The sequence below is a fragment of the Pleurodeles waltl genome, chromosome 4_1, assembly GCF_031143425.1.
Source record: "Pleurodeles waltl isolate 20211129_DDA chromosome 4_1, aPleWal1.hap1.20221129, whole genome shotgun sequence".
Lineage (NCBI taxonomy): Eukaryota > Metazoa > Chordata > Amphibia > Caudata > Salamandridae > Pleurodeles > Pleurodeles waltl.
This window is the reverse complement of record NC_090442.1, coordinates 230,548,491-230,569,958: the sequence shown is the minus strand read 5'-3', so window position 1 is coordinate 230,569,958 and position 21,468 is coordinate 230,548,491. Positions and strand designations below refer to the sequence as shown.

At 43.7% G+C, this 21,468-nt stretch overlaps 1 protein-coding gene across 1 annotated transcript in view; it reads left to right on the top strand.

Annotated features, from left to right (window-relative positions):
- TMTC1 (transmembrane O-mannosyltransferase targeting cadherins 1) overlaps positions 1-21,468 on the top strand; it is a 958,188-nt gene that overhangs the window by 94,003 nt on the left and 842,717 nt on the right. Inside the window, exon 3 of the mRNA XM_069228190.1 lies at positions 14,236-14,309. Coding sequence (XP_069084291.1) covers positions 14,236-14,309 — 74 coding nt within the window. The remainder of the gene's footprint in view (positions 1-14,235; positions 14,310-21,468) is intronic.

Genomic DNA, 21,468 nt, shown 5'->3' with positions numbered 1-21,468 from the left:
GCCATTGCAAGGCCTGTGTGTGCAGTTTCACTGCCACTTCGACTTGGCATTTAATACTACTTGCAAAGCCTTAAACTGCCCTTTTTTTTACATATAGGTCACCCTTAAGGTAGGCCCTAGGTAACCCATAGGGCAGGGTGCTATGAAGGCAAAAGGCAGGATATGTACCTATGTGCTTTACATGTCCTGGTAGTGAAAAACTCATAAATTCGTTTTCCACTACTGTGAGGCCTGCTCCTCCCATAGACTAGCATTAGAATTGGCCTCATTTACTTTGGGGTGGTAGATTCTGATCTAGAAGGAGTGGCCCTGTCATGTGTAGTATTGCCAGAATGGTAATAGAAAATCCTACTTACTGGTGAAGTTGGATGTAATATTACTATTTTAGAACTGGCACTTTTAGAAAGGGGGTATTTCTCTACACTTACTGCCATCTGTGCCTTACATCCTCTCTCCAATCCACATCTGGTATGTGCTGGTTGACAGCTCCCTTTGTGCATTCCACCCTCACAACCACCAGCACAGGACACTCAGTCACATCTGCATTCATCTGCATACTGAATGGGTCTTCCTGGGCAGGAAGGGTTAAGGGGCTCACACTTACATTTCAAAGGCCGGTGGCCTGCCCTCAAACAAAGGACTGATAACCCCCCACAGGGATCCTGGCAGACAGGATTGGGCTGAAAGGGCAACTTGAGCACTTCAAAACCACTCTTTGAAGTTTCCCCCTCTTCAAAGGCATTTTTGGGTATTTGAACTGGGTCTCTGACCCCACCAAATCAGGCACTTCTGGACCTACACCTGCACTCTGTTAGAGGAACTCCCTGGCTGCCCAAAGGACTCATCTGGACTGCTTTGCTGAGAAGGACTGCTGCCCTGCTTGTTGCCCTGCTGGCCACTGACCCTGCTGAAAGGACTCTGCCTTCCTCCTGAAGAGCTCTCCAAGGGCTTGGATTGAGCTTGCCTCCTGTTTCTGAAGTCTCAGGGCCAACAAAGACTTCACCTCTTCAAGAAAAACCTTGCAAGTTGAAAATTTACGCAACGACTGCAGAGAAATTGCCGCACTGCTGACCGGTCCGACACAGCTTAGACTTCCCGACTGGAAATTCGATGCAGCGCCTGCCTTGCGACTGAAAATTTGATGCATCATCTACTGGATTGATGCAGCACCTGCTCCTTCTACCAGTCCTTCAAGGATTTTCAACACATTGTGCATCAAATTATCCCTGCATCGCAGTGAGGACCCAAGACTGCACGCCTGAAAAACAAAGCAAACCCTTGCAGCGTGGAAAGAAACAACGCATCGTCTGTGCAGTGCCGGAAAATCCGATGCAACACCTTATTTTTCCCAGGCATCGCCTCCTCTGCGGTCCCAGTGCATCGTTATTTTTGATGCATCCCAGGTACTGTTTGTTACAAAGAAACAACTATTGATTTCTAAGGATTGAGACTCATTTAAAACTTTTAAAAGTGATATTTCAACTTGTGCTTATTTGAACTCTGTCGTTATGACCTTATTTTATTCAGATAAATATTATCTATTTTTCTTAACCAGTGTGGTGTATTTTGTGGTGTTTTCACTGTGTTACTGTATGATTTATTGCACAAATACTTTACACATTGTCTTCTAAGTTAAGCATGACTTCTCAGTGCCAAACTACAAGATTGTGGTCACAGGATAATTTGGATTGTGTTGTGACTTACCCTGACTAGGACTGTGGTCCCTACTTTGACAAGGGTGTATACATCTGCCAACTAGAGACCCCATTTCTAACAGCGACCATCACATGAGAGGAAATTATTGACACTGTCTCCAGTCCTGACCTTCACCTACAAATCATTGAATCAATGTGTGTTCATTTAATTACTTCTGTGGTTTCAAAGCAAAACTACAACTCCCAGAACACAAATGTGCAGGCCTGTTAACACTGCCCTTAATGTCTAGAGGGAGTTGGTCAACCTACTGTCTATCTTATTTTACTTGTCATAGCACTAGTGGACAGTCCTCATGTTCTTCTATGATATTCTTTCAATTAAAACCTACTTGTTATTTGTGAATGATGGAATGCATTACCTAGTTCGGTTTAGTTAATAACTGTATTCGGCAGGTTAGAAACAGCCGTTAAAGTACAAACATAATTTCAGCAATTAGAAAATATACAGTCAAAAAAATACACAAATATGTTAAAATGTTAATTAAAAGAACTTCATTTCAGACCATCCTTTATTGTGAGTTATATTGCCTTCATAATAAAGTGCATAGCGATATGGAAATACCCAAATATGTTGAAACTATAAACTATAGTTAAAGCAACCTCATCTGAAACCATCCTTTTCCTGAGTTACATTGCGTTTGTAAATATAAGAGCAACATTTAAACACACAAATGGGTTGTCAAGTGCAAACAGGTAGCTTAACCCAGACTTGTGGTCTTTAATACTCGGTGCCAAGAAGATTGGTTTAAAATGGCATCTCCTCAGATGCATATAGAAGCCACAGAAAAGCATCAAGTGCTGAGTGCTTTGCTTTGTGCACCCATAACAAGGCATCATGGGCCAGATGTATCATTCCGTACAATAGCGATTACCAAATTGTTATTTTTTTGCGAATCGCAATTAAGTAATCGCTATTGGAATGTATGAAACTCCTGGAGTTTCATATAGTGATTCGCAAGGGCTCGCAAATGGACCTACCTCATTAATATTCATGAGGTAGGTCGCAATTTGCGAGCCATTGCGAATGGCTACAAACACCGGGATGGTGGCCTGCTGAGCTCAGCAGACCACCGTGTTTGTGACTGCTTTTAAATAAAGCAATTATTTTTTTCAATAAAAGGAAAACGGGATGCATTTAAAAAAGAAAAATGAAAAGTTTTCTTTTCACTTTTTAAGATTAGTCAGTAGTCCGTGGGACCACTGCCTGCTCCTAAAAAATGGTTTCAAATGCATTCACAAAGGGGAAGGGGTCTCTTGGGGGCCACTTCCCCTTTGGGAATGGGTTACCACCAATTTGAAACTGGTGGTAACTGCGTTTGTTTTGCGACCGCATTCACTGTCACAAAACAATCATACATACCTCTGCGATTCGGTATTGGGAAGGGACGCCCTTGACTCGCCCCTTCCTAATACCAAATCGGTATGTAGTTGTAAATCCAATTTGCGATTTGGTAACAAGTTACCGAATCGCAAATTGGACTTGTTACATACCAAAATGCATTTTTGTGATTGCAAACGGCCCGTTGCGCCGTTTGCGATCGCAAAAATGTTTGATACATCTGGCCCCATATCTGAAGGATGTACCTTCATTACCGAAAATACAACAAGATGATGTGCTGTGCCAGCACAAGATCTAGACACTACAATATGATGTTGGATATTAGTCACACAAGATAAGTAATATTGACAACCCTCCTGTAGGCCAGCTGACATGTAGTAGACCACATTTAACTTCGTTAACCCAGCACACATTCTACTCTCCTGCCTATGATTAAAAAAAGCGTATTGATAAGACTTTTATCAAGGGTCAAGGTTTTAATGGGATCTTGAAGAACAGAGATATTAAATAAGTTACTAAAGAATGCACCAATGTAAGAGAGCCATGGGATGTTTAATACATGCTCCAGAGCAAGACAGTCTAAGATGACTGACTTAGTGAAAATAGTTTCTTCTTTGATCGAAATTGAGAGCCACAGTGATAGAAGTTTTACAAGGAGCAGATCTTCAAAAAAATTGCAAACCAACCTCCCTGTATATAATCACAGATGATGCTGAGGCGGGCAGACAAAGCAGCCGCTTCAGAAATATATTCGTCACAATATTTAATTCAGAGTTTTCTTTTGTCATTGACCTCTGTAAAACATCACACAGGTCCAGCTTCCACTGGTGATCTAGGTCAGTGATTTAAATTTACAATGTTCTGGTTATTTTTCTTCTTTCTGAGCTTTCTGGCACCTCATGTCATCAAACTGCATATTTTAAAAGCAGCTCACATCTTTCTTGGTGATGTGTGTATTCGACTAAAGCATCCAGCTAATGGTATGTCTTTCTTCATCTTCTTCTGGCAAGCCTTTGTCTTGAGGAGTTAGTTTTGTGCATGCCTTTGTGTAGAATATTATTTCTGTCGGTTGCGTTTCACGTTGATTTATTCTAAGCAGTACTAACCACGCTTGGGTTAAATTGGAGATTAAACGAAATGTCCAAAAAATGACGTGAAATTACATGTTCAGTGCACTATCTTTTAGCGTGAAATGCATCCTTAAATACAAAATCATGCTGGATTCGGATAACAGACCTGCATGAACACATGCCTTAATCCTGTCCCCTCTTCCCTTTCTGCTGGATAAATGACTGTGATTGGCTCATGATTTCTTTATGCAGGTCCATGTTTACACCCATTTTATAGCACATCATACATTACAAAGATTATATAATCTGAGTCCCAGGTCTAAAATACCAACTTCCATAAAACTAAGCGGTTTTGTGGTTGTACAAAAACCTAATAATAATTGTTGGATGTAATTAAAACTAATTTTATTTGTAATGCATGGCCTTTTGCAAAAATCGATTGCAGAGCATATCAAGACATCTCTAAACGTTTGTCTCAATGAGTGGTATACAGCAAATTCTTAACTTTTTTTTAAGAAAGCTTGCCTTCTAGGACATTTTTGATAGAAATGCAGCTGTCTAAGCATATCGTTTGTTTACAGGCAAACTTTTTAACCTTTGACCTATTTGTCTTGAAAACCCAAACACCTAGCTGCCCATGCACAAAAATGAAAACAGGTGTTTCCTCGTTGTCATTCGGGTTTATTTTGCATTTCTTGAGTTTATTAAATAGTAAAAAAGTACATTATTCCGTTCAGAAAACCATGTACGCACACACTTAAGGCCTCAAATCAAACATTCCAAATGCAGGAAATTAATTTTGGAAGACGTTTCTCCATCCGGCATACAAACCTTAAAGTAGCAGCAGCCTTTAAGTATTTTTGTAAACTATGAGCATTTGCTAGGAAGATCTTGTTCTGCCTGGGGCGAGAACCGTTTCCATCTGCCAAATCGTGGCTGCTTGCAAGCAGCGGAAAAAAAGATGAGCATTTTCCTCCAGTCACGCTCCTCGTGTTTATTAAATGTGCTCCTTCCAGGCCTGTTCCCAGCTGTCCGGGCTGTTTTATATTTTGGTTCTGTCGGACTCGTGCAACCAGAGCTGTCCCGGGGGACACAGCCAAGTGATCCTCTATTTTGTCTTGATCACTGATGCTTGATTCGCTTTAAGTCAAACAAAGTCAGGACTACTTCCTTTCTGTGAGCTCAGCATCACCATTCTTTGAGGCAGGGAAAATGCGGATGTTTAGTTAGGATAACTTTTGGCCAAAAGAAGTCTTCTCAAAGACTGTGAGGTAGTAACTAACTCTTTTGCTCAATAACCCCTGAGTTGTGTATCTTAGGGTGTGACTATAACTAGGGCCTGAGCCATGTGCACTGATAACATTTTTAGGATGAATTGGTCACTCTTTGTTCCTTTGGGTATTTTTAGGATGAATTGGTTACTCTTTGTTCCTTTGGGTCAACGATCAACACCTCTTTGTTACCATATACCCCACCAGCACATGGGGCATGGGTAACCATCGTGACCCTTGACCCTGGAGACCACACTGCCTTCATCCTCCCTGGTGATACACGAGGAAGAGACTCTAGAGGTACATGCTGGAAAATGAGGCAGTGGGACTGAAGCTGTGCGCTTTAGATCCTATGAGTTTAACACCAGTGACTTATCACCCTGTCCATGATTATCAAAGAACAGGAAGATTTCGTCCAATAGCAAGAAAATCTGGACCCCGCTCAAGTGAGTCATGGGTTGCCAACAGGAGGCAAAGAAGGAAGATCAAGTTACAACTCTCCCTGAAGTTTCTGGTATGCTGTGGGATGATCACAGCTAAGATGCATTTGTGTTTCCAACAAATACTTCCCTCTGCTTAACTCAAGTTGTTTGATAGTTGTTTTAGTACTAAACTGGTACTCTAAATGATGTTGCCTACATTTTCGGAGATGTGATGCGTTGAGCATCAATGAAAAGTGTTTCCTACCTGCAGGGCCTATTTTGGAAGCAGGGTTGTGTTATATGATATGGTATGGCTAGAAAGAAACCATCTGAGTGGTCACTTGACCAGGGCAGTATATGATATTCTATTTCATGTGCATGGGTACATGGGCGTAGGAAGTGTGGGGGATGTGGGGGATGTATCCCCCCCAGATTTGGAGGGTGGGGGACACGGGGGACGAAGGTGGGGGGGACAAGGGGACAAAATAATTTCCCCTCTCACATCTATTATTCAGAGGGCCATTAGCGCACACAAAAGCGCTACTTATAATAGCCCTGTACCGACCATCCTCCAATCTGATGGGGACAGAATGAAGGTGAGTCTGGAGGCCCCTTGTGCCCTCTGCCCTTTTGTCCTGTTCACAGCTGTGGGCATTAAGGGTGCTCATAAGAACAAAGGGCACGAGGAGGAGAAAACAGTTTTTGATGATTACTGTCTGCATCACCTGCCCCCCTTGAAGAGGAGCTGCAAGACAATGAGGAAGATCTCAAGAGAAAACAGAGTCCCACTCACCCTGATGCCTGCAGGCCAGAAAGGAGACTCTGTGAAACACAATATTTGTATTTGCCTAAGATCACACCAGTTGGTGAAACAGTGAAGTCGAAATTGAGCCCAGATTTTACCATTTCACACAACAATTTAGCTATTAGAAGGGTATATTTTTCTATCATTTATGTTTAATGTTTTGTTATCTAGGTAATGAAGGGCTTGATTACAGTGTGGCTAACAGGGAGAAGCCATAGTTCATTTTGGGCCATTATGCCTAGCATTATTATTTATGTTGTTGTTATTGTTACATTCTTAAGCATATTGAAGTATATTATTTTTTCTTTATCTTTTCTTCACTCTACTCTGAAACAATCTACCCTATGCCACTGCACCCTACACCACTTTTCTCCACTCTGTGCTACTCTATGCCACTGCAATCTATGCTGTACCACTCCACTCTACACCACTCTACTTTGCAGCACTCAACACTACGCCACTGCAATCTATGCTATTCTACTCTAACCATTGTACACTACACTCCTGCACTCTGCTAGTGCATTCTTCACCACTTTACTCAAAACCAATGCACTCTATGCCACTGCACTTTATGCCAATCTACTCTGCACCACAGCACTCTATGCCACTCTACAATATACCACTGTACTCTGCGACCCTCTAATCTGCAACATTGCACTCTCTACCACTGAACTCCACGCCACTCTACTCTGCACCACTGCACTCAATGCCACTGTACTCTGTCCCACTGCACTCTTTTCTGCACCACTGCACTCTAATCTACTCTACACCACTCCACTGTAGGGCACTTCACTCTAATTTGAAATCATCTCCTCTATGCCACTGCAATCTACGCAACTCCACTCTATGCTATGCCAGTCCAATCTACCCTGCACCACTCCAATGTACCCTGCGCCACTCCAATCTGCTCTTCACCACTCTATGCTACTGCACTTGACTTCACTATGCTCCACTCTGCAACAATCTACTCTTCACCATTATACTGTACTCTGCAGCAATCTACTCTATGCCACGGCACTCTATGGAACTCTAATCTACTCTGCACCACTGTACTCTAAGCCACTCTTCTCTACCCTGCATCACTGCACTCTACACCAATGCATTCTATGCCACTCTACTCTACACCACTGCCCTTTATGACACTCTGCTCTGCAACACTGCACTCTGCCACTGAACTATACTCCTCTCTACTCTGCACCACGGTACTCTACTCTGACCTGCTCAACTATATGCCACTCTACTGCACTCTACACCAATGTACTATATGCCACTACACTCTATGCCACTCTACCCTGCATCGCTGCACTCCACCACTGCACTCTACACCAGTCTACTCTGCCTTGCACCACTCCACTCTATGATGCGCCGCATCACTCTATGACACAGCACTCTGAACCACTGCAATCTATGATGTGCCACTCCACTCTGCTCCCCTCTACTTTTCACCACTCTACGCTATTTCACTGTAAGCTAAACCAGTGCAGTCTTCGCCAATGCACTCTACACCACTTTACTCAAAACCAATGCACTCTATACCACTACACTCTACGCCAATCTACTTTGCACCACTGTACTCTATGCCATTTCATTCTAGACCACCCACCTCCACTCTATGACACTTCACTCTGACATTACACTCCATGATACTAGACTCTGACACTCTATTCCATTAAACTCAAAGACTTTCTACACTCTGTAACGCCCTACACAACTCCCTATACGCCACTCCATTCCACTTTACTCCACTCTATGCCACTCCACACCACTCTATGCCACTTCAATCTACGATACTCTACTCAATGCCACAACACAACCCTCTATGCCACTCCACTATACAACAATGTACTATGCTCAACAACACTCTACCCAACTTTCTCTATGCCACTTCACGTTACTTTACTTCAGTCTACTCCAGTTCACTCTTCTTTATGCCTTTCCACTCTACGACACTCTGCCACTCCACTCTATGACACTCTATTACACTGTGACACTACTCCACTCTACTACTACTTTATGGCATTGGCGCTTGATTAGAGATTCAGATCTCCATTGATTGCCTTCTCATTCATATGAGACGTGAGTCATTTTTATCTTTGCCATTTTGGTTACAAGCACTCTGTAACCCTTTTAACTCAAGCTTAACGAAGGCTTAGGATGATCCTGATACTTGTCTAGGGGATCGAAATATCGTCGGCCAAAGTACCTTGAGTTGAATTTGTGATATTGTACATAAGTTGGCATAAGCATAGGTACTCTGAGCTAATGACTTCTTGATTCACTATTTGAGTCATTCATGTAAAAGTCGGTGTATAAAAGCTTGTAAATCATTATTGTGGATGCTAACCTTGTAGGAAAGTAGCCTCTTTCTAGCTTGGTTACCCCCACTTTTGGCCTGTTTGCCAGTGTGTTTGAGTGTGTCTACTGGGATCCTGCTAATCAGGACCCCAGTAGTTATGCTCTCTCCCTTAAATTATGGTTGTTGCATACGGGTAACCCAGAATTTCACCCAAAATTGGCATACTGGTGCCCCCTTATAAGCCCCTAGTATATGGTACGTAGTAACCCAGGGCATTGGGGTTCCAGGAGATCCCTATGGGCTGCAGCATTTCTTTTGCCACCCATAGGGAGCCCATGCAAAGGCTTCTGCAGGACTGCCATTGCAGCCTGCGTGAAAAGGTGCATGCACCCTTTCACTGCCAGTTACACTGCACCAGGTCACTTATAAGTCACCCCTATAGCCAGAGCAGGGACTGGGGGTACCTGAACCGGTGTAGACTGGATTGTGCAAGGAGGGCACCAAATGTGCCATTCAAAGCAATTCCAGTGGCCTGGGGAAGGAAGCTACCACTCCCAAGCCTGTAACACCTATTTCCAAAGGGAGAAGGTGTAACACCCCTCTCCCAAAGGAAATCCTTTGTTCTGCCTTCCTGGGCTTGAGCTTCTCAAACAACAGGAGGGCAGAAACCTGTCTGAGAGGTGGCAGCAGCTGGGGCTGCCTTGAAAACCTCAGAAGGCTGGAATGGCAATACTGGGGGTCCTCAGAGTACATTAAATCATACAACCAATGCTTGCAAAAGCCTTGGGGTATGATTCCAACATGTTTGATACCAAACATACCTATGTTCGGAGTTACCATTATGTAGCTGGACATAGGTAGTGACCTATTTCCAGTACACGTGTAAAATGACATCCCCACACTCACGAAGTCTGGGAAAATGGTCCTGGAGGTCGTGGGGGCACCTCTGCTAGTGCAGGGCTGCCCTCACACACAGGTACTCTGCACCCTGCCCTACCTATGTCCAGCTACATAATGGTAACTCCGAACATAGGTATGTTTGGTATCAGCCTTCTGAGGTTTTCCAGGCAGCCCCAGCTGCTGCCACCTCTCAGACAGGTTTCTGCCCTCATGTTGTTTGAGAAGCTCAAGCCCAGGAAGGCAGAACAAAGGATTTCCTTTGGGAGAGGGGTGTTACACCTTCTCCCTTTGGAAATAGGTGTTACAGGCTTGGGAGTGGTAGCTTCCTTCCCCAGTCCACTGGAATTGCTTTGAATGGCACATTTGGTGCCCTCCTTCCACAATCCAGTCTACACCGGTTCAGGTACCCCCAGTCCCTGCTCTGGCACGAAACTGGACAAAGGAAAGGGGAGTGACCACTCCCCTGTCCATCACCACCCCAGGTGTGGTGCTCAGAGCTCCTCCAGAGGGTCTCTGGGTTTTGCCATCTTGGATTCCAAGTTGGCAGCGAACCCTGGGAGCATCTGAGTGGCCAGTGCCAGCAGGTGGTGCCATAGCCGTCCCCTGATAAGTGTTTACCTGTTTAGCTGACAATCCCCTTTTCAGGTCTACTTAGGGTCTCTCCTTTGGGAGGTTCTTCAGATTCGGATTGCAAGACTCCAGCAGGAATCCTCTGCATCCTTTACTTCACCTTCTCACCAAAGAAACTGCATCTGGACCCTCCAGGAACTCCACAAACTGCAACAAAGAAGCAAATACGACTTCTGCAACATTGTATCTTCAACTCTTGCCAGCAAATGCAACTATTTCCCGGTCGTGCATCCTCAGAGGACAGCCTGTCTTCAGCCTGCACCAGAAGAATGAAGGAATCTCCCTTGGAGTGAAGGAGTCACTCCCCTGCTTCAGCAGGCACCTCTCTGCAACAACGACCATCTGCGTGGGTCCCCTCTTCTGACGAGTTGCATGGATCCTGCATCTGAAGTGGTTCCGATGGTCCTGACGTCCTACTGTTCAACTTTGATGGAGTTAAGAGCTTGCCTTCCCACGCAAGACTTCCCCTCTCCTGACGAGTTGCATGGATCCTGCATCTGAAGTGGTTCCGATGGTCCTGACGCCCTACTGTTCAACTTTGATGGAGTTAAGAGCTTGCCTTCCCACTCAAGACTATACCCCTGTGCACTACATGTTTTTCAGTTGCCAAAGCTTGTTGGCATCCTTCTACGAAATTCTTTGTGCACAATGTAGCTCCGGCCCCCAGCCCTCCTTCCTGCGATGCACAGCTTCCTGAGTGTTTCTCTGGCGGTGTGGGATCCTTTGTTTTTGTGCTGCGTGGGCCTCCTCTTGCAACTCCTTTGTCTTCATGCTGGGGGACTCCTGTGTGCGCTGCCTGGTCTTCTGTGGGCTCTCTGAGTTGCTGAGAGCCCCCCCCCCGACTCCCCCTTCTGGGTAGAGTCCACCAGGTCCCTCCTGGTCCCGGGCAGTGCCATTTTCCGCTAACCGTGAGCTTTGCGTGTGCCAAGGCTTGTTGGCGGAATCCTGCAATCATCCATCCTGTGTGGGATATCATCTGCACCAACCAGGAACCCGCATCCATCTTCTTGGGTGCAGTACTGACTGTTGTTCTTCACCAGTGGTTTTTCCTTTGCATCTTGATTCGGGTTAGCAGGGGCTCCTGTCCTCCCTGTGGACTTAGTCCCATTCTTCCACAGGTCTTTAGATCCAGGAATCCACCCTTTGTGTCTTGAAATCTCTTCTGGTCTGGTTCTTGCATTATTTTCTTTCTCGTGTTCTTGTGTGTTCTAAGAAAGTTACTGTGATTCACTCCTGCTTTCCTGGGCTCTGAGGTGGGTTCTATGACTTACCTTTGGTGTTTTCTAATACTCCCAGTGCCCCTCTATATACCACACTTGCCTAGGTGGGAAACAGACATTCGCATTCCACTTTCTTATGCATTGGGCTTGTATTGAGTCGGGGCAAGCGTACTCACGTGCTGGCCCGCTGTTATTGGTCGGTCGATGTCGGACTCTTGTTTGGAATCGGACCCCCGAAAGGAGACGGCGGTGTGGATCATCTCCTCTTCTGCATTGAGGCGTTCGGTGCTTCTGGACGCCATCTCTAATCTTCACACTCTTCGGTCTCTTAGAGTCTTTTTCGAGCTGAAGAATCTACAGGACTCGCAGGTATCCTCTCGATGATCCTGAGATAAACACAGGTTACAAACCAGATGTTGATCCGTGTAGGGATATTTGGCGTGGCACCGAGGGCAGAATCTAAACGGGGTCCGGTCCATGAGGCTTCTATGATACTTTTGATCCTGAGATAAACACAGGTTACAAACCAGATGTTGATCCGTGTAGGGATATTTGGCGAGGGCAGAATCTAAACGGGGTCCGGTCCATGAGGCTTCTACAATACTTTTGGTCGGGCCGACCAGGCCCAAGTTGGGCGCGGGTGCCCCGAAGGGAAAGTAGAGATCTGTATCCGCCGGTACAGAGGTGTCGATGATGGATGATACGCGATCGAAAACAATACCGACTAATTTAGAGGGTTTGTAAGCTTTTTTCCGACTCGAACAACCGGAGTGAAGAGAAACACGTCTGACCCCGATGGCAGAAAGAAAACAATCTAAGATGGAGTCGATGCCCATGCGCATTGGAGCCGAAAAGGAGGAGTCACTCGGTCCCGTGACTCGAAAAGACTTCTTTGAAGAAAAACAACTTGTAACACTCTGAGCCCAATACTAGATGGCAGGACCTGTGCATAGCATGTGAATCTGCAGCGGAACATGCCACGAACAGATGTACACAGAGTAACTGACATTTTACTTATGTAGCTTGTAACTCCAAGAGCTTCTTCAGTTGAAATGCTTCTAGTTATGACTGATGTGGAGCTGAGCTTCCCAACACACACAGGAGTAGAAGTGTTATCAGAACTATGGTTTCTGAGCACAGTTTACAATTGTTGTACCTAATCGCTTTTGATATCTCCAGTGCGGTTCCAATTGGCATGAGGCGAAGGGCATGATGGGTGTGGGGCACAAAGGGTATGTTCTTCCTTTTTACCCTCCTACCTTTATTTGCTTGGTGCATGAAGATGCAAGGTTAATCAACATGTTATTTTCACATTTGAGCTAATTATTTTGTGAATGTAAATAACAAAAAAAGATACTTTCAGACTGTGAAAACATGCCTTCCTTTCTCCCTATTTCACTTCCAATATATATGATTGTGTATATTTATCGGAGCCTGCAGTTCACAAACAACAAGCGATTTGTATAGGGTTGATTGAAAGTCCCCAAGGCTGTCCCTGTCCCCCCCAGAAATGTATTGTCTCCTACGCCCCTGCATGGGTAGTCCAATTTTGCCATGTTCAAAGCAGTAGGGTCATGACATTGCAGAAGACTGAAAGTGATTCTACTTTGGGGGTAACCTGATGGGTTGTAGTCTGGAGTGATATCAAATATCAAAAGGTAAGTGTATATAAGGAACTACAGATTTACTTGTCTTTACTCCACATGTACATACTTTGAAGATACACATATGTCTTTCTTTCTCTCGCTCTCTCTCTATATATTTATATCTATTTATATCATGATAAATTTATCGCTGAGGGAGTTATATATGGAGTTAGGTATATAAAATCTACACATGCATACCTTTATATATTTTTGCCCTCGTATGTAGGCTACCATATTAAGGTATAATGGTATTCCCGACTAAATATTCAGGACTCATGCCAACCTGATGTGCACAGGGACTCCAGCAGTGAAAGATTTAGAGAGAAAGCACTGTAAACACCCTCCTTCTTTTATGGATGCACTTACAAAGATGCGGCCCATTACAGGTTTTTTGATAGCATGCACTTGGTTGCAGATCAGGGAGGGGGCTCTGTTTATTGACACTGTTTTATTTGGGGAAGGGTAGGGCACACTGCCGAGATCAGGATCTGCCAAAACCATTGCCAGAAATTAAACATTGTTTAGATCATTATTGCCAAGCACTTTGTTGCATTCATAACTGGGTGCAGAGAAATGTTGGCTTTTGTCTTTGTATATTTTCTGTATTGTTCATCCAGAGAGATGGCTCGTGAGTCAGTGCTCTCTGCCCACACTTGCAGTGATCTGAAGGTCAGAAGTTCGAATCCCGACATTTCAGGAAGAAGTCTACAGGGCACAGCTTTGGTAATACCAAGGCGCCGTGGAATGTAGGAAACTACAGATCCATACCACTACTGAACACAAAGTTTAAGACATTGGCCATGGAACAATCTAAGGGCTTTCTGAAACGTATTTTGAGGGAAGCTATTGGTGGGAAGCCCTGGATTATTTATGGTTTACAGGAGGGAATATGTCTCACCTTTGGTTTTTTCGGTTCTGCAGGTCACGGGGATTGTTGGCAGAGCAGATGTGTTGGCCTGTCTCCTATTTCTGTTGTCCTTTCTTTCCTATAACAGGTATGTATTCTGATTGTTTGTAGAGCTGTTTTTGTTCATTTAGTGAATGTTTCAAGGAATTGTGAGCCTACAGCGTTGGGTGATTGCTATGTCTAATTGCAACCAGATCCTTTTCATGTTAGTTTGTGGCCGTTTCTTTACATTTTTTATTCATGTTTTGTCCCCTTACTTGTATAAAGATGAATACAGTGGACATTAGAGTCGTGCTGAGAGCTTGACTCCTCATCACAGAAATTGCACTCTCAACTTTAACCCTGGCTGTAGTGAGAGACACCTTTTCTCTCGTGCCTGTACTCAATAATCTCAGATGTTCGTAATAGGGCATCTTTTTACCTGCAAAGTTGTGTGTGTTTTGATTTGAATTCCATCAGGGATTTTATCAATCCTCAATTTAGAATTCTGACCAGTTATTATTATGATCAGATTACATCTGCCCCAGCAAGGTCTGCATTTATTCATGAAATAGCCAATTTAATGGCCGTACTTATGTAAATATCCATGCAAATGACTTGCTTCAGACAAAAGCCATGAATAGGCCAAACACATTATGTAGTTAATACAGGAATAATTGTTAAATAATGCTTCTGGGTTCAAAAACAGTCGATGGTCAGAATGTTCTATAAAAAATGTCAAAACAAACCAAGCACTTACAAAGCCAAAATGCAACTAGCCAATGCCAGATCGATGGGCATTGCCATGCTTGTTTAGTAGTGGAATGACAAAAGTGTGATGCTGCAAGTTGTGACCGTAACCCGTGTGTAACAAGGCACTGGGTAAAACAGGATGCACAGTGGGCCAGATTCTCACCCAGCATCAGAACACACAGCAGCCTGCGAGATCTGGAACTGACACACAGGCACCTTAGAGGGTACTCCCTGTGGGTGCCAGGGAGGTACCTAACGTTTTTACCCAAAAATGTCCGGCAAGCTTGATCTATACTGAAGTGTCAACAGGTGATCAACATTATCTGAAACATAGACTTTTAAGGCAAATCTGACAAGAATTAAGCATGCTAATATCTGTTTAAAAAGGTTGTTCCTTCACCTGGTATTACGTACTGTATATTGTAAGTGCTGTTTATGAGTTGTCCAAAAGTCCTGGTGTTGGGCATAAACACTGTTTGTGCGAATATTTGCGGTAACGCCCACCTTCCCACACTGCCCTGTGCTGATTTCGCCTTGTAATTTGCATGTGGACAGAGACGGGAAAAAGGAGACATCTAAATTGATAGCTGCCTGTTGCAGTAACGAAATTGCGTTTATTTTTACTCGGAAGAAAAGGAGTTCTATGAACGGAAATAGGTTTTTGAGACTTCCGCGGGGAAAGGAGAAGGGCACAAGACCTCTCTACATAATCCGTCTAAATATAGCGAGGCCGACGGCCAGGAACTGTGTGATGTTCTAGGTTGATTGCAAGGACATTGGCGAAATATTCGTTGTAAAATAGAGCACGGTTTGCATGAGGTGCAGGAATACAATGACTGCAACAGTGAAACTACTTCGTACAAGAAAGCAGACTGCGTCCAGTTTAGTGGGGAATTACACGCACGAAAGAGAATAAATGCATTTCAAATGCAGGAGTAAATGAATGCTTCCTTCCGGGCCGTAAGTCTCGGGGGGCGCCCGTTGTACAAAGCGGTGTTTTTGGCAGGGGGGCTAATTGCATTTGTGCTGACCAAGGTGGTGAATGAAATGCGCTGGCCTGCATTGCGGCTGCGCGTCCTAGAATTCCGCGTGCACAGGAGGCACTTGAGATGTAAACAAAGCTCATCAACCTCGTGCCTGGAGGGGGCACACGCATTAGGAGCGGTTAGAACAGTAGGGAAGCCAGATCTATATTAGGAGCACTACAGAAACCATTAGAGTCCCCCCCCCATACCTACTGCTGTGCTTTCAGATCACGCCGCGATGGCAGCGGGCTTGAAAGTTACAGTCAGTAATGCTTGGGTCAGGATGCTGAGGCCTGCTCATCTGTGGTCTGAAACAAAACCTGACCAGAAAGTATTTCAGCTTACTGGAAGCTAGGACCTCACACAGCCCTTCAGTAGCAGAGGAGAAGTGAATGATGGGAGAGGCAGAAGGCAAGATTGCTGTTGGCGATGAAGACATTGTCTCTGGCAGGACAGCAGAACATAATACCGTCGAGAATGGCGCAAACTATTGCCTAAAATAGGAGAAGCCTTGGTCTTCAAAAGGCTGAATTGGTAATGTGGCTGTGTCCGCATGAATATTGGGTTATGTATGGTCACGAATCAGCCATTTACCGATACTAAGTAACATTTGCTATGTTATATGCTTTATACGAGATGTAATTATATAGTACTCTTTCACCCGCAGGAGTCTCTTGGCAGATAGCAGATGCTTAGTGTTACTCAACTGAACGCAGTCATTTCACTGACCCTTGAAGGTTGGAAGGATGACTGGACCTACCTGGATCTGAATCTGTCACCATTGTGTGACGCATGGATGAGTTTGTCCACAGCTTCCAGTTTCTTGGCACTAGAAACAACTATATTGACCAACAGAAAATGGGGGTCTGAAGGGGTCAGAAAGTTTTAAGGAAGTATTGCAAAATATGTTTGAGCGGACTACAAATAATCCCAGTAGGTGGGAACAGGAAAGGAGAAATCTCTACTGCTTACTTTGTCACTCAGTAACAGGCAGCTGGTCAGAAAGACTATAGAATTGAGTTGGAATGTCGTGCCGTATACAGATGGTAAAAATGTATTCTGTGCTCCCGAAGGAGAGGACTGACTCCATACACCACACACCATACTACAGAAAGTGCCTTTAACGAGGTACTAGGTACACAATGAAAGGTTCTTAGTGAAGGGGTGACATGGTCAGATATAAAGGGGTGACATGGTCAAATATTTTTGCAGTCTAAACAAAATACCCCCAAGGGGCTCGAGGTAAGAGGCATTGTCTTAGCCCAGCCTTCAACAGAAAGGAGCAGAAAGTGCATTTTCTGCCGTTTCAGTGTATGACTTGACATGATCCAGTGCTGACCACTCAGATGGTAAAAGCGCAATAAAAAGACTAGGTTAACAGATGCTTCTGGAGATAGTTTATTATCCAGCAGGAACCACAGGTATTAATTGGTATCCACCTGTATGGGACATAAGCCCATGTACGGGATGCACAGGCTCACAAATCTTTTGTTGTATCTTTAGCAATTCCAAGGTCCACCAGCGATTCATGCACCTGCCTACAGTGCATAACCATGGCGATTGACCGGACTATATGACTGTGTTTGATATGTTGCTCCCCTACTCACATACACCTATAACCTGATAATTGAATATTTTTTCTTTCTCTGTGTTTTTCCCACTGTATAAATAATGGATTCCACTTCCCTCTAATGAAGTCTTTTAACATTAGTATGCACAAATCTGGTTGTTTGAGTGGGCTAGCAAAGAGTATATTGTGTCTTTAAATACAATTTCTTGATAAATCTCAAAAGCGTATAGAATGCAGTGAAAAGTTTTAGCTAAGTGCCTGGTTACGAGTCAGGAGGAGGGGTATGCCAAGGAGGAATACCACTCTGCCTGATTACGACTGGCCCAGTGTTCCCACACCCAATTTTCCTGGCCAGTAATTTTGGCTCTTAAAATCACACGAGGCTTTGGCTTTAACAGCAGCCAAGCCCCACCCTGCTCCACCCTGGCAATTTTCGGCTGCAAGGTGGGAGCATCCACTGCTCACCTCTGCCAAAACTATTTTTTGCTTCCCTCCCTTACTCTTCCAACTCCCTCCATCCACCCCCACCACTCACAGAAGCCCCTAACTCTTGGTAATCATCTGCTTTGAGAAGACAGTAAATGGGAGATTTACACCCTATGTAATTGGGAATTCTGTGTGGCTTTGTGCCTAGTATTTGAACAGTTAATTTCCATTCCATGGAGGTTAACTCATAATAGGATTTAACTTGTGCAGGGGTACTGTCAGAAGCAGTAATTTTGGCCAACCAGAATCTCCTCACATGTTTATTTGTAACTCATATTTCAGGACCAGGTTTAAATCGTGGTACCAACGTGTATGGAGATCATTAATGAAGAGCAGGTTCACCATAATAAGGTCTTGTTGAGTACAAGGCATGGATTTTAACCTTTTCTAAATCTAGATGTGTGTGGCTCTCATATGCACCTCACTTATAAGAGGACCAGCATAGTGTGGGCCTCAGTGTAAGGTAGCGTCCCACTGACCACTGTGTAGTTATGGAGGGCGCTAGGGGAGAGTTTTATGGAAATATTACGGCACACATGTAAGAGAATTCAGGTCCCTCCTCCCTACCCTTTGTTTTGTCTTGTTTTATGACAACCACTGATAAGAAGTAATGGAAGCTGCTCGCTATGTAGAGTTGTCTACTTTATGCTCCCGTGTGATGTTCTCTTGTTTGAAGGGAAAGCTTTTTTCCTTTTGTATGTGCTGACAGAGGTATGCACACTTTGTCGGTCTAGGATCCTCACCTTTATTTCCACCTGTAATTTACTTCACGGATATTGACCTAGGATGTATTGTTCATCTAGGTCCACTTTGTTTATGTTTGAGTACTGGCCAAATATACTCTAGCCCATGTATAACTATGAGTGATCTATTGTGATGAGGGTGTCTTTGAGTAGTTTTTCCTTGTATTCTTGATCTTTAGATTGGCTTTATGTTGCCTTCTAACATAACATCGGTTTTCAGGGGCACGCTCCATTCATCTAACATTTAACATCTTCAGTCCCAAGTAATTATGGTAGCCCGTGCTAAAGCAGTTCTCTAAATGTGATGCTATGCTGTTCAAACACACCTTCTACATACAAAACATAGTTTCAATTCACAAACCTCTGGCTTCACAATTGTGAATGGCAGTTTGATCCTTTCAAACATGCAGCCACCGATTTAGAGGCCTTAGATTCCAATTTATCATTGGGACCAGTGGGCAGGGGAAGACACAGCCCGCACAGGTTTCGCCAGGTCCACACTCACTTAATAAAGACGCAGTTGTGTGCCATTTAGTGCATTGTGCATGCATCAACGGGCTCCCTATCAACACGTTTCTGCCACCGCGCTACAGGTCGGGACTGTAATTTGTTAATGTACTTCTCATGCATTTCATGAGTTAAATGAGTAAGGGACTTGTTTTGGTGTAAGGGCTTATTTCTTCTCCACCCCTCAACTGCCTACCCTGTCACACTCAGCACTAACTGACGACGGCCTGTGGCATCAGGATGCCAGAGACTGCAAGATTTCAGTGCATCTCTTTGTGAAAGAAAGGTGTGCTAGAATCTGTGCCTGACACATCTCCCGCTGCTCCCACAATCACAACATTTGTGCCAGGAGAGAAGCTATTGCTCGATTTGGATCCAATTTTGTTCATGTTTAAAATGTATTTAATAGCCGGCAAATTGCTTAATATGCCTTTTCAGATCTGCTCTATATGTCCTTTCGTTGAGCCTTTTATGTTTTTTGGCACGTTCAAGACTGTTAATTTATGTCTAATTCCTTGGCAGTGTCAAATTGCACTCTTAAAATATGATGGAAAATGTAGATATTTTTCATTTATTAACATTTTTCAGAAGAATTATTGCATATCTTATCGATGATGTAATTGCTGAACTGTGGCGGATATTGTGAACGATTCATTTAATGACAGGTGTCAACTTGAGGGGCATAGGGTAAATAAGTGAACTATACATGTTCAAATTCGGAACAAACTGAGCACTTGCTGCCAGGAGACCTAATGCTTTATGGAACTGAAGAAAATGTGGCATTTATCTTGCAGGTATTTAACAGACAACCATGAAAGAAAAGTGACTACAAATGTACATTTCCATTGCTAACCTATGTGTGGGGGTAATTTTAGAAGCATTTGAAGCTGAGCCGAGATTTGGGGTCTCTCTCCTTCCTTTACAGATTTGCACCCCTGAGCAGTAGGGAAACACATCAAAACCATATATTTTCAACATCTGGATATCATCCTGGCCAGCTAATCAGGTTGAGACCCTTCTCAATCTCATTGGCTGGTCGGAGTCCTCACAAAAATAGTTTTTGATGCGATTTGATGCCTACGGACATAGGAGGAGTTAGGTCAAATCCGAAACGTCTGTAATGAGCAGTCCTTTGAGTTTCAGTCCTATGTCTTCTTCTTAGGAAAACATCACAAGTAGTTTGTTCCAGGTCAGGACTCTCAAAAGTGGCTGAAATTTCGTCTGTCTCTATGCTGTTTCAAAATATTCTAAGGAAGCACTGGTCACAGCAGTACAAGTTTAGTACGAGTTATTCCCATTTCAGTCATCATCGACTTTTCCTAGATATTTTGACAGAAGAGGTGAAAGCAAGGCTGTGTTGCTGGCGTATCCATCTCCTGTGCTTCATAGGTGGATAGTAACCTTCAGAATTATCTCCTGTTGTGCAATACAGATTGTGCTTTGTGAGATCTTAGGCATGGCCTTTTGGACTACAAACATCCACAAAATATTCGACAATGCCTGCTTCAACTTTCAATAAGATCTATTTTTATGTTTACTTTTCATTTTTCGGATGCACAGCTCGCATACTTCTCGGTGTAATAAACCGTCTCTTTGCTCACGAGTTTAGAATCAGATTAAAGGCCTTTTAAGAGCGCATCTCTTGACCCCCCTGACTTGTGTTTTTGTGATGCGTTGGACCCATGAGTGTGAACATCATTGAACTTTTTGTTGCTATTAATTGTAATTTTTTCATCAAAGTGAGGATATTGACAGCTGGGATAACAATGTAAGTAACCATAATTTTCAGAGTCATGAACATTTATTGACGCGACTTAACAGAATCCACGCTACAGCTTCATCATCTCAAAGGATAGACGGAAATCACGACTGTTCTCTCAAACATTCTCCTAGTCACCTCCTTTTTGTGGCAGTCTTTAGAAAACCATCTCAAATGTGTGCTTCATTGGTAACTATTTGGTTTTATTGCCATTCAAGATAAGGTGGTTAAACCCTATCCTTTTCAATATCAATTATGTAGTGCAATTTGTCAGACTTGCAGTTCAAAGCACTTAAAATGTTCCCTCTAGATCGGTCGCCCCTCATAAAAATAATTAATTGATTTGTTCATTCACATTCTGTCTTTTCTCCCTTATGCCGTTTGCTAGCAGGTACTGTGCATTACTGAGCCTGGCAGCATCTTCT